The 14,949-nt window shown below is 37.5% G+C and overlaps 1 protein-coding gene across 1 annotated transcript in view; it reads right to left on the bottom strand.

Moving 5' to 3' along the window:
• Positions 1 to 14,949, bottom strand: part of RAPGEF5 (Rap guanine nucleotide exchange factor 5) — a 169,626-nt gene that overhangs the window by 34,813 nt on the left and 119,864 nt on the right. Inside the window, exons 12-13 of the mRNA XM_067291608.1 lie at positions 3,791 to 3,869; positions 1,192 to 1,336 (exon numbers count right to left, since the gene is read on the bottom strand). Of these exons, the coding sequence (XP_067147709.1) occupies positions 1,192 to 1,336; positions 3,791 to 3,869 (224 nt within the window). The remainder of the gene's footprint in view (positions 1 to 1,191; positions 1,337 to 3,790; positions 3,870 to 14,949) is intronic.

The following is a 14,949-nucleotide window of genomic DNA, read 5'->3' as shown; positions in this document are numbered from 1 at the left end:
TGAGGATCATATGTATGAGCCGAATCATCATGTTTACTTTAGCCAATTAAGAGTCTTACACGCTTACATTTCAAGAACAAAGGATTCTGGATTACAACCTTACATGTTATTTTCTGCACGTACAACTTCAATCATCATCAACATTACCGCTGTTTAATATTGCACAGCAACATCAAGCACAATTTTGTATGTGCAAGAACAGCATACAGTCACCCACCTTCATGGGCAGAAAGACATGCCCTGCGACAAGATACCTGCAATACAGTAAAACTTAACTCTTGGCTGGAATGATGCCCACTTTCTAGTACGGCACTATACATTTAGTACCCAACAGCAAAAATCCTAAGGCCTCTACTTCCATATGCAACGTGCCCTCCTCCAAAAACAAAAGAGACGCTCAGGACCTTCAGTTTTAGTTCAGCATTTCTTCACTTTGCCATGAGTGCGTGGCTGAAGAAAAAAAAAAAACTCAAGATCTCCAACTGAAGAAAAAGAGTCAGTCTTTAGGAAAGGAGGAAGATCTTGCACATTCTCCCAAAATACTTGCATCTTTCAACCAGCAGAAAAAAAAAAAGCCAGATGGATCTTGGCCCAACGATGACTTTGCTATTTGCAAATTTACAAGCCAATTGAACAAGCAACCAGAACTCATTCAGAAAGATCATCGGGTCCTTGCTTACAAGTAAGGACAGACTTTTATTTACTAGAAGTACATAAAACTGCCCAGTTCTCCACGCACACCTGACAAACACTGCAGAATAGTGTTTTGTGTTTCAGGCAAAGCAGCACAAAGCAGCTATGAGGACCACAAAACTCCCGTTTTGTCCGTGCTCCTCTGGATACTGACTGTAGGCTCTGTTCTGGCAGAGAAGACCCATGTTTCTAAGGATTCTCTCCATCTGTGTCAGACATCTCTATCTGCCTATATTTTTCCCATTTTCAAGACAACATTTCTAAGTTTCACATTTGAATGTAATGTTTTTACTGAGTGTATTGGCATAACAGATTGTGTGTGCAAACTGACTATCTTTAAGGTTTCAAGGGAGGACTGACATAAATCACTTTACATTAAATATTCCAAGGAGAAATTTAAGTATGAAAAATTATGCCTTATGCTTTTTCAATTGGGGCTTTCTAGACACAATGTTCTATTTAAACAATTCTGAAATGCATCAGAACGGGTTACAATACCTTTAAAAATTGTTTTAAATGTTCATCTTCATGTAACCAGTCTTTGTAGAGAGAAGTCCATTGAGACACCAAATGCAAGACTTTTCGTTTCCTACAGGATACATCAGAGTCTTCTTCTTTACCTTGCTGGTTCTTAGCACAATAGGTACAGTAGGTTAAGGAACAAATGCCATGGTGTCACTGAAAAGTACAGATTAAGTGATGGAAAAGACTCCTCTTTTTGTTCTGCTAATAAAAGACTGCTTCACTACACTGCTCCCTCCATTTTAAATGCTTTATCCTGTCTGGAGCTTTAGGAGATTCATCAACTTTTTGGAATGAAATGCTCAGTAATAGAAATATGAGTTCATCCTCTGTGCCAGCAGGATTTTTTCCTTTATAAATTAGAGAGACAAGTCTATAAAAGGAAAACCAATCTAAAAGGAATTATACAATGTTGAGTCATATCTTTTCTGTAAAATGGGAATGAACCTTTGTCCTACACGCAGATGCAAGCGTGAATGTCTGTAGGAAGGAGGACAATGCATCATTAACAACAAAAAAAATTGAGTAGAGGAAGTCAGCTTCTCTCTCCCTACACAAATTATGTTATCAGCAGAAATAACACTATTAAAAAAAAGGTAAAAGAATCTATTTCCACCATTGTTCTCTATTCACAAAGCAGAAACACCAAATGACAAAAGATTCCCACTTTATACATTGCTCCTGTCCCTTCCCTGGTGACGATTTTTTAGAAAAGAAAAAAAGAAAAGCAAGTTCTTTTTACAGGTGCAAGTTCATTCAAACAATAGTCCATAGTTTATGGAAGTAATTGGCAATACATGAAAAATCTTCTATTTCCAAATGAGTTAGAGTTATGTACTATTCCTCAGGATAAAAGGAAAAGAAATTGTAAAATACTTATCTCCCATTTTTCTCTTCACATATTTTTAAATGTATTACACAGATACAGGTATTCTAATAATTAATATACGGTCTGGATAGGTTTTAACCCGATTTTAGAAGTTATTTTATAAATGTTATCACAAATATATAGCTTTATATATACACAGCATATACACACACAAATACATATATAGCTTTAAACAAAAACAGCATTCATAAGATCTGCTTTGTTACTAAGAATTAGGCATCTGTTTCAATACATTTTTCAAAAACTCTTGTGAAGTAAATATGCGCATATACAAACATATGTATTTATGAACATAGGGATAAAATTTCCTACTAATGCACACGACATTAATATTTGAGAATGAAAAAAGGGGATTTAATCCATCATAATATTATACAAATATATACAATATTATACAAAAATAGAAAATGACATCTTTATTCAAGTAAGAAACTTAAGAATGAAGAGGAAACAACATTAATATATGATACACAGGTTTATTATGAGGTTGTATGGAGACAAGATAAATATACTAATTTGATATACTCACATAGTAAGAACTTCTAAAAAAGGGAGGCAAACTACTGAACTCAATCAGTTCCCTTTTACCTCTTAAATTTTTCCATTGTAATAATTGTCTTCAGACATGTGATCACATAATATCCCTCAAATAATATACTGGGATATCTAATGTTTTGAAATTATGAATGCAGGTTTATTCAGAGACAAATTTAATTTTACACATCCAGCTTCAGAGCAGGAATTTTCTGATTATTGATTCAGCAGCCATGCAAATTCTACATGTATAATGCTATTTTTATAGGAGAACATATATATATATATTTATGGGCACGTGCAAATTAGAGGAACTCATATCCAAATTCAGATTTCATGTTTCCAATGTGAATCTCTTTCTCTACAATCTACTTAAGTCAAGATAACAATATAACCTGAACTTTTGGAAGTTACAGGTTTGAATCCAAATCCAAGTATTATAAAGACTGGACTGGAAGAGACCTTGAAAGATCAGCTACTCCATCTCCCTGCCCTAAGAGACAATCAATTATACTTATGTTATTTTTGGAATATATTTTATGATTTCTCCTTATAAATCTCTAATATCAAAGATTCTATCATGTTTCAAATAGTCTACTCTGTTTCACTTTTCTTAATGTAAAAAAATGTCCTAGTATCTAACTTGAAACTTTTTTATAGCAATTTAATCTCAGAGCCTCTTCTTCTATCTGCCCCCAATATAGGAACAGATTCTTCCCTTCCTCTCCAGGTACCTGAAGACTGTTCCATTTAAGGTTTCCCCTTTTTCAGCAAAAAAATTCCTAGTTCTTCCAATTCATCTTTGTAGATCATACTTTCTAGAATGCTGATCATTCCCATTGCACTCTCCTGATTTTTTTTCCAATTCATTTACACATTTCTGGGGATTTGATGCCAAAAACCACAGAGGCAGTCCATTTTCTAGGCATACCATAATGACCATTAGACAAGAGCTCTCTTTTCTCACCATTTTCACATGTAACCTCAAAACAGTCACATGCAGTTTGCATTTCAATAACATCAATATGCAAAAAGCAAAACTAATCCTCCCAGGCATGCAATTTACTACTTTTGATATAATAAGGTTTAAAAATATATAGATCTAGGTGTAATTGTGTGATGCCTGTGTATACATCAGTTAATAAAGGATATTGCCTCAGAAGTGCCTGGCACAAGTCATCAGTTGTCATGAAGACTGTGTATGTGAGAAGAAAGTCATCCAGGAGAGTTTCTGCAGAGGAAGACAAAAAATCCCAGGGTACAATATATTAATGAGATGAGAACAAGAGTATCTATTCTTGTTAGTTTGCATGGCAGGAATAGAAACTCAAAAAAAATTATGAGAATTCAAGTCCAAGTAATACATTATTGATTTGAAGACTAAGCTTGCAACAGTTCACAACGTGTTGTCACTGAGGAGATGAGATCCTTATTAAACAAACATATCCTCAATGCTCAAAGAAACTACAAGTGGGAATGTATGCAAAACAAGCCATAGTTCAGGAATTAATAAATAAGAGTCCTTATCATAAACACTACTATCCCAACTGGCTCTGCTAGACAGTCCCAGCAAAGCAACCTTTCCACCAGCTTCAATAAATTGTTCTGGAAATGCAAATGCAACATTTTTAGAGAGATTATTTGAGATGCAAGAATAAACAGAGGGTTAAATCTTTAAGCTGATCTGTCTTGTAGGCATCACTATAACTGTTGAGAAGCTTTCTCTAAGCTTTATTTAATTGCATTACCAAGTTTTTTCTACTTCTGTCATTCCTCCATCTGTTTTTGTCAGTGTTATAACAACGGGCTGAAGACACTTGGTGATCTAACATTTCTACCCACTGCAATTGGAGTACCTCAGGTTTTCAAGCAGAAATGTACTGTCAATTCTGACTTCAATATAACTTTCTCATTCCTCACTCCCATCTCATATTACTTTTAGGATTTTTCCAAACCTTTAGAGCATGCAATAGACATATGAAGGGAGACCAAAAGACTGGGTTTGCTCAGCTCTAAGATGATGCCTGGTGGGGGGATTTTACTGTGGTCTTCAGCTATCTAACAGCAGGGTAAAGGTAAGACTCCACCAGACTCTTCCTGGAGGTGTGCAGGCAAATGACAAGGGGCAACGATCACAGATTGCAGCAAGGGAAAATTTGTCTGGATGTGAGGGTAAACATTTTCCTGTGCAGATGGCCAACCACTGGAACAGGTTGCCCGGACAGTTTGCAGAATCTCCAACATCAGATATATTCAGAGCTTGCCTGGACCAGGCCCTGAGCAACCTGATCTTACTGGACCTTCCTGGAGCAAGGGTTGAACCAGGTGGCCTCCAGAGGTCCCTTCCAACCTAAGTTATCCTCTAATTCTAAACTGAACAACAAATTTGCTTCCAGTTTTAGTAAATTACTCATACATGTGACACGCAATCTAGGATTGCATTTGCTACCCAAACAACACAATCTTTAGCTTTTTCCAAACAGATGGAAGAATTTTATATCAGTCTTTTTAACCTCAGAATAAAAATGCCTTGAACCATGCCAGTAAATTATTGACCCCATAGCTGCAGTGCAGGATGACGAGAAGAATTCTTCCATATATCATTCAAAGACAGATATCACATGGATATCACATGGATGGATAGCTAATGATATTCCATCCTATCAGCACGGGATCCAAAATACCTCCATTGTCTTAAAAATATACGTCATCATCATCATCATCATCATAAATTTAGCTAGATCAATGCATTTTGCACAGCTGGTCTCTAGAAAGACTCCTGATCTGAAGATGCATAGCTAAAACCTTGCACTCAGAAATAAAACCATTAAATTCTTTATATTTCATCAACATTATTTAAAACTGTGGAAAGTATTATCTTTGTATGAAAAGAATATATTGTCTCAGTAAGTGAAAAACATTGTGAACAGCTTGTTCTCTGTCTAAAAGGTCATCTATTCATTCTGTTACACATCCTTTGGAAGATACAATGCAGCTAGTAGAGGTTTCGCAAACTTTTTTTTGGAAACTGCTGTTCTTGGAGTCAACAACCACATCTAATTTCTTATTTTAGTTCTTGACTAAACTGTATAACTGTGCAGTGATCCTTATTAAAGAAAAAATACATTTACAACAGATTATTTCCACAACATCCTTCTGCTTTATTATAGCTGATATGTGAGTTTTAGCAATACATAGCTACATGTTGACAAAAATATTAAGTACTAGCTGAAACCAAATTGTAATGCTTACAATGAATGAATTTCTGCAGTTGTTCAGAAAAGTGCAACTTTGCTATTCTAACTGGTGTTAAAATTCTGATTTAAAAATTATTTTTAATATCTATGATCCGTTTTCCAGATGTCTACTTTCAAGTCTTCCAGCATCCCAAAGTCTTAAGGTAGGAAAAAAGACAAAAAGGTTGGGTTTGTTGTGATTTGAGTTTTTTTTGCTTTTTAATTTATTTAATTTATTTTAACAAAAAAATACACTATAGATGTTATTAATACACTTTTAAAAAAACTGGTGAATGGCAGACTGAAAAAGTACATTTGTTATGATGGCTTACAACTATTTTTAAGCTCTCTGTACATCTTACATTTCACTGCTAACCCATCCATAAGTGAATGAACATAAAACGTGGCAACATGCTTTCCAGCTCAGTTCTGCAATATTCTTCCAGACTCCTGTTCAAGTTCTTAGCATAATATGATGGCAGCAGATGCTTACCTGGAGTAAAGGAGCACAGCTCTGCTCACTTAAATGGAATTATGACAACCGCCATCAGCTGACGTCACTCCCTAGCGCAGAGAATTCATCTCCCCCTCCCTCTGCACGCTCAGTGGTACATCTGCTTAGTCTCTGGCTTCTAACAACCTTATCAGAACAAGAGATACCACCTCAAAGTCTCGGATATGTATACAGGGAGATATTTTTCATTTAATACAGAGGAAAAAAGAGAAGAAAATTTCATAAATTACATTTTCTATAGGTTACGTATGGGCTAAATCTCTCCGAATTGCCTCTGAACTTGTTTAGAAATGTAAAACCTGAAGAAATGTTTTGAACAAAAAGTCTGGATGTTATATGTGGTCCACTAATAGTGTCCCTCATCTGTTAAATTACTTTAACATGTAGGCAATGAAAGTGTTTTTGCTAGATTAAATATCTATTACAGGATGTTACAATAATACTCATATTTTAAAACATCTGCACCAATTTGCATGTACTTCCCCGAGGTACTACTCTTCACTGTAACTATTTTCTATATTTTCTTCTCAGATGCACTGTAATTTAAAAAATCTGCAAACTTCTCAAATACTTTTGAACATCAACAAATTTCCACAAATAATGATTTACTGGTCCTAACCCGCAAACAGAGAGACTGGTTAACATGATAATTTATTCACTGCAAATTATTTGTTCTGTTTTACTAAGGGTCACTAATAAAAGCAGGAATTGTGAATGAAGAACAAGTACAAGTTGATTTCATAAATATGAACAAAAATCTTTCTGAGGTTTTCCTGTTTAATCACAGTTGATTTAAGAGTTTTAAAAAAGGCAATTCTGGTGAAATCATTATTTACTTACAGCGTACCCTACCCCCCTCTGAAAGGCAATGAAATACGTACCTCAGCTTTTAAATTTCACTCGATGTCCCAATTTCTGCATAGATCTGTGACCACTTTCCCCATTTTTCTCACAGAATAGGTTTTTCTAGTATTTGTAGCAAAGAGGGAGAATAAAATGCATGCTAGCAGTTGAAAAAAACTACCTTTGGAAGATGTCTTTCATTGTGCAAAAGGCTGTGATGCTATTTTCTTAATTTCTCTTCTTTATGAATCTTTTTAATCATTTTCTTTTAGCCATCAATCTAATCTTTCTTTGTTCCTCCCAATTTTCATTTATTTGGTTAAGCAATTATTACAAAGTATGCAGTTAGCTCGCAGCTACAGAATATTTCATTTCAAAGACAATTTCAAGCATTTTAAAGCTTCATTAAGACATGCAACAGAAACAGCATGAGTACAATGGGCTACTGCTCTTGCAGCTCTTTGGGGGCAGCCTTAGGCAGCAATCTTGCCACACTGAATGAATGCTCTCAATATTATACTGTAAGCATAAAAATAATAAAAAAGCAGGCACTATGCTTATCTGGTATTAAATAATCTATGCACACCAGCTTCTGCTGAGACAATGTCTCACAGGTTGTGTGCATCCCCCTTTCCCCAAGTGAAATAAGGCAGCGTAGGCACCAACTTCCCTGGCTGCTTTTAGTACTCCTCTTATGATCTTTCTGCAATATCCAAATCCTTCTACAAGGTACATTCGGGATGGGCGAGGGATGGAAAGAGCAATACGAGACATACAAGATACATGAGGTAATATAAGAGACATAAGGTATTCAGATGCACACCAATTTCCAAGGGAACATTTGTGTCAAGTTGTAACTAAAGGAACCAGCAATACGTCCGCAAGAGAAGCTGCAAGTGTACTGCATAAATGTATTGCAGTGTATGGTGATGAGAGCCAGCAGCAACAACGGTTTCTCTGGCTGGGAAGGGGCCCAGAGCCCCACAGACAATGCAAAGTCATATATTTGGATAAGCAACACACAGTATACTCCCATGGACTTCCAAAACCCAGAGGAGTCCCTGGTGCTTTCGGTATGCACTCTTTCCTCTCTAAACAGACCATTCCCTTTCTCTCTAAGAAAGCAACTCAACAAATGTTGACTCAGCGTGAGAGCGTATTTTTTATATATACACAATTTTAAATAGTAGAAGCGTAGAATGAGTTTCTCATGTGGGATTATAAAACAAATTTTATTTTTCTGTTGTTGATTTATCTCTTCTGCAAACCCTTCTCTAGACAGGGTATCAATTACTGAGCCTGAGAACCAAAATGAATATGGAGCGATAGCCAGAAATCTTCCACGACACACAGTTAACAAATCAGGACAATGCAGTACACCTTATGTTATCTCCATGTTTAAGACCTGTAAGCTATTCTCAAACTTGGACATTTTCCTAAGCTACCAAAAGCAGGACAAGGCATCAGAAGAGCATTCTTACGTACATAACTTAAAATCACTTGTTAAATAAACAGAAAATAGATTTAAGCCAAAGGTGAAGTGCCTCTGTCAAATGAAATAAAAGTCAAATACTTTTTATTAAATAGATCTGAGGACAGTTTTTTATAAAAAAAAAAAATCAGTTTAGCTATCACATAGAATAAGAAAAGAAAGAAAATAAGTAGAGAAATATTTCTGTGTTATAGATGGATATATCCAACTGCCCACCTATCAATTTGCATGCCTATACATATATATATTTACACTAATATGCATGTGTAGCTACCAGTGTCTTAAGACCACCAGAGCTACAACAAAACTATATACACATTTATATTATGAATGTTTAATAGATCAAATATATTCAAAACACACTTGTTGCTCCATCACTAATATTAGACATTCAGTCCAGCTAAGCCAGATAAAACTGTTCCCAAAGCCAGGTCTCAGAATCATTAAGTTCCTTTATACCTACAAGAAGAGATAAGTTGAAGATAAATTCCACTTTGTCCTGGTTTTCTGATCATCCTGTTATGTCCTGAATAGTTTTTGTTTTGCTGCTTCTCAATGTCTATCAAAAAAAAAAAAAGTTGATGAAAAATATTCCCAAAAAGTCCTTCCACAACTGTGATTGCTGAGATGATGAGAACCATTCTCTTTTGTATCTGACTTTACAGAACAATTTTTCACATCCTGTTCTTCTTACTCTACACCATTTTATTTTCTTTCTTTTCCATTGCTTGCTGTCTTCTATTCAAAAATAATATTTAAAATCCTGTTAGCCTTTTTCTTGTTTTTAATAACTTTATTTTTCATGTAACTACATGGTTTGCAAAAGGAATAGAGGAATATAAACATATTGACTCTGCATATACAGCAAGTACAGAGTCTATACTCTGTACATCTTTATCTGCAGATCGTCTATGCCACATATTGTTAGTTGGAGTGACAGTAATAATGAAATCTGTTAAACTACAAAGAACAACAACTCATCCGTTTTCTTTGAAAACTTATCATCATTCTGAACCCAAATCCCCCATTTTGCACTGTACAAATCCATTGTGAATGGCGTGCAAGAATTACAAAAAGATCTAAGGGTTTTTTAGACTTGTATTCTACACTAAATCGGATTATAAGAAAATTTAGATAAAGTACTGGAATGCAAGTCTTTTTCCACTCTGTGCAAAGTAGGTATTCAGCTTTCCCTGAGGATTTGCTGGAGGAGGCTAAACCTGTGTGGAGAATGCAAAAAAAAAAAAAAAAAAAAAAAAAAAAAAAAAAAAAAAAAAAATCGCTTGAATAAGCAAGACACTGGAATTCACAGTTAATTATTAGGTTAAAACTACCCTTAATGCAATTTAATAGTGTCAGTTCAGCAACCCTTGCCCCTACATAGCACTTGTTTACGTAAGTAGTGGCCTTCATTAATGAGTATGTGACAATTAAACTGAGTAAGTGGACAAAGACTTATGTCCTGAACTAAAAAATAATTACTCTCTAAACTCATTACTTTCCAAGCAAAGGAAAATGCCATTACTCCTCAATTTCTCTCTCAGTCTCAAAAACATCCCGAAAGAAGAAGATCCTAAGATCGTCTTCATTTTGAAGCATGTAAATCCTGTGTATAATGTGTTTGCTGTGCAGTGTGTAGGAAATCCAGCAGCAGAACGTGGGGATGTGGGTTACATGGGAATTTTTCAATCATCAATGCAAACTCTGAGTTCTGTGCAGTCATGAGACCTCTTCAGTGTTTTGGGGGATATTTTGGGAAAGAGAGATACCACGTTGCATACGTGATTCGCATCACAGGGCACGTTTTCCCCCTAACATTGTTAGAAAGACACCTGGCTGAGCTGTTCAATTATGCAATAATATCCTGCTGGCCAGAAGTTGTGCATTTCCCTGATGCTTCTTTATTGCAGAAAAATGGTGGGTGACCCATCCAAACCCTCCTCCTCACTAGGTTTTCTTCCCCAGTCTGAAGATACTGGTAGCTCAGAATAGCAATGAAAAGGTGTTCAAAGACAGTGAAAGTGAGATTCATCTCATTTGACTTGAACCATCTACAAGTTAGGAATTTCATTATCTAGACTCCCTCTAGTCTCTGGAGAGAGCTGACATCCCTGGAGGGAGATTTTGAGATCTTGGGCAACTAGCACATCTGGAAGTGTTTATCTTTTTCCACTGTCCGAGACTAGAAGCCTAACTTTTAAACAGAAAGATCCCATCATAAGTACTGCTCTTTGCCAAATAACTTGATTTTCAGTCACAAATTTTGAACCAAAGTTAAGGAAATAAAAGAACACCTTTCAAATGACTGTACCCACCACCTGCACACATTGCAAGATCCAGCTTGAATTCTGCACACCCAAGCACCACGCCGAGTCTCCCTTGAGTGCTTCTCTGCTACCAAGGAACATGCTGAAACAGAGCTTCGGCCAGGGTCACACAACCACAAATGACATAAGGAAGAGCTCTTAACCTGCCCTTTAGCTTTTTGATACAGCCTTATCCACCCTTGCAGACTCTCCAGCAGGAACTGGGAGGAGGGAAAGTGTCTGCTGAGCAGCACCTCCCTGGTATTTTCGGAAAAGGAACCATCAGCATGGGTAGCTTCTACTCTGTGTCCTCAATGTCAACTCAAGATGTGGCAGGAGTCTGTGACTGCCACACATGGATCAACCTGAGGCTCTATCCTGCCAACCTAAGGTATCCTGCCTTAGATCCTGGCCAACAGGATCTTGGGATCTTTCAGGGAGAGAGATGCAAGAAACTCTGTAGTGGTCATATGCAAGAAAATCTCCCAACGTTGGGCCTCCTTCTTAATATCCTAAAAACTAGCTTAACCTTTGTTATAGTAAGCTTCACCCCAGGGAAAAAAAAAAGTGCAATAACTATTAAAAAGTTGGGCCTCTTGTTACCTAAGTAAACGTCCAGTCTATCTCTGAGCCTTACCTGAGCTCAGTAATAGTAGCTCTGGAGAGTCATTCCTATTCCAAAGAACAGGATTTTGACTTTATTACCTTTTCATTGTTGCTGAACAATAATTCCTGTATACCTTATACCAGTGTATAGTTTTATCACAGCCTTCTTGTTTTCTTATTCCTAAGATATACAACCTGAAAGTTTCCTATCTCACCTTATATGATGCTTGTTTTCCTGGCCTTTATCATTCTCTCCTGAACATCTCTCCCCTCCTGCCTCCAATACACACACCTAAGTTTCATAGCATCCACCATGAGATGAACTGCATACAACATTATCGATGAGGCTACCAGACTGATTTATAGATTAGCGCTTCAGCCTAATCTCAGACACTCGATTCTTTTGTTAGTGGTTTTTGGTAGCTGCACATTAAACAGGAGGCTTTACTATGTTGTGCAAAATGATATGCAGTTCCTCATACGATCAGGTATAGGTCAATATCTAGCATCAGCCAGAGTCTGGATGACATAAATACAAATGTATTTTCAGTAACATACAAAAATTCTAAAACTCCTCAGTTAAGTCATTTCCTATTTGTGATTATGGCGAATACAGTGGGATGACCATATGGTCAGCTCCTCGTATCTTCTTACGTATCAGTGTTGGCCAGAATTTCGAATGAAAAAACACTGACGACTTCAAAATTTGCTCTCATTTACATTCGCTGCATTATCCCTACCTTACGGAACCACTCACTTTTCTATCAGATTTAGTGAGGTTCATCCTCCAGACCAATATTTGGAAAAACAAACAAACAAACAAACCACCAAACAAACAAACAAAAAAACCAGAATTCTTTGGGGTTTATATCTTCCTACACATGACTGAAAAGTTGGGCTCAGCAATGCTAATGTACCTTATGACTTAAAGGCACACACTGGAAAGTTTTTTAAAAGAAAATTCTCACAGATGAGGCTAGCAATGTTATAACTACCCAGAAGCAGTTAAAACTTGCTTTTCTCACAATCACAGAAAAGCAGCCCTATAAGAGGGGGTTACAGCTGGGCAGACAGAAAGAGGAGATCCTTGTGCTTCAGTAAAAAGGATGCTGATTACTTACTGTACTATAGGGAATAGTCATTTTTTAACCATTTTAAATATTCACTTACTGAGTTCAAAATAAACTAGAAAAGGGTCACAGCAAAGCATTTTAAAATTTTTCAGCCTCTCAGTGCTGAAAGCTCTTAAGCTTGATACATTTTTGTCACCCCTGTTACTCTTGTCCATAAAAATGAGAAAAATTATAATCACGCCCCAAGGCAGAAACTGTCAAACGTAGCTTTTTTACATGCAATACTATGCAATCCTCTGAAACCTTTCAGCAATGCAAATGCATGTCCAGCAAGCTGTAGCTAGTAATCAGAAAATTGCTTATTCTACAGAAACGGTAAAAGGATTTAAGGGTAACTATTTTTCAGGACAGAAGCTTCTCAATAATCTGTGATTCCCTAGCAATTTACTAAAAATCTCAGGATGTCTCTAAGTACAAACAGCAAATGCAAACCACTATCATTAATCTCTGATCTGGCAAGATATTGGTCACGTCCTACAAGGTGCTGAGTAGTCTCAAATTTCCATTGAGTTCAGCAGATGGCAATGGCACTCAGGACCTTTCAGGATTAGCCCTTATCCCAAAATCAAATACTCTAAAAATGCTATGCCACCATGGATACAGTATGAAGCAAAAAATGAAAATTATGTAGAGAAAGAAAGGTCAATGGAAAAAAGAACATCAATATATAATTTGCTGCTAATGTATTAAAACAATTATAGTAGTTATGTCATCTAACCACTGAAGCACTGAGAAATCAATGCAAAAAGAAATAAAGAGCAAGTAAGTTATTTTTGGCATTAGGTTAGAAAAAGAAAATATATAAGGGCAGCGTATTTAACCTGTACAACAAGAATTTTATTAGAATACAAAAATCAGAACTGGGAATAATTTCTAAGGTCATCTCCCAGTGATTTCTGGCAGTACTCCACCACCTGCAGGATGAATCAAACGTTCTGTCTGGTTAAGGTCAAAGACCCTTCTAAAATTGCAGTCCGGTTGCTGCTATCACATCTACTGGAGCAGTTTCATATTTTGTTTGAGGGACAAAAGGCCCCTGAAACCACAGCCAGAAAGCAAATGTCAGACTTGTCTAGCTTTAATGAGGCACTAATTTTTCCACATGGAAATCTGAAGCAGTTTTTCTGCAGGTAGGACAGAGCCCTGGTGACTAACATGCAGCTATAATGGTCTGGGTTTTTTGAAGCTATTGGACAAATCTATTACACCTTATACATCCTGAAGCATTAGAAATATTGCCTATAGCAGTCATTGTAAGATATTCCCACTTTCTGTTAAAGAAGCCCTTGACTACTGTAACCAAAACACTCAGGCTCTCCATACGTTGAAACTTTAATTGACAGGAAACGGAGATATTTTAAAGTACATGCGAAATACTCGCACGAGCCTAGCTGCAGAAGGCAACTGTCCTTGTTCACGTCAGGAGTCTCCCAAAGCACTTTAGGAAAAAATACCCATTCTCTCTTTCCACTGATTGCTTATAATAAGCCAGCCAGGCCAGGACTGCCTGGAGCAGCAGGATGGAGCAGCAAAGATTAAACGGTTCCCTTTTATCTTGCAGTCCAGCCGCCTTGTGGGGCAGGAGAGAGAGCAGCAGTATCAGCACAGCGTGCCACTCTGCCCTCACTTGTTTTTCGCCCCAAACAGAGACACAGCCTGGCGCTCCAGTCGCTAGCTTGTCTCCATGAAACCCATACGAGCAAGTGCAGCGCAGGTTTGTTTGTTTCTGTCCTACACCTGGATTTCCCTGGATCCCTGCCATCACTCTTACCCCAGACACCCAAAGAGACGCAACGCTCATCGGCCCAAACCCCTCAAGGCACAACCTCCAGTGCCACCGCAACTGTCCCTGCCTCAGCAGGGCCACCAGGACCTTGCACAGCCGTGGTGCACTTTTCCTCCGTGACACGGCAGCCCACGCAGAGGGCCTGCGTCCTCTGCCTTTCCTGCCACTGCGAGCCTGGCCGCTGCGACCGGGCTGCTGCAAGGGGCTCGTGGCTGCTCAAGCCTTTTCCTGGGTCCGCGGGCTCAGCATGTCTCTGAGAAAGCTTGTTAGGGAAATTACAAAGCACTGGTGATGAGGACAGGTAGGACAGGCTGGCAGTCTCACACCATGACCTGCCTGGGCTGTTCTCTTTTCCCAGATGCAAAGTTGCATTAGTTTTGCAGCCGTGGGGTTTT

Source organism: Apteryx mantelli, chromosome 2 (assembly GCF_036417845.1).
Source record: "Apteryx mantelli isolate bAptMan1 chromosome 2, bAptMan1.hap1, whole genome shotgun sequence".
NCBI lineage: Eukaryota > Metazoa > Chordata > Aves > Apterygiformes > Apterygidae > Apteryx > Apteryx mantelli.
The sequence above is the reverse complement of the archived record's forward strand: the minus strand, read 5'-3'. Positions and strand labels throughout refer to the sequence as shown.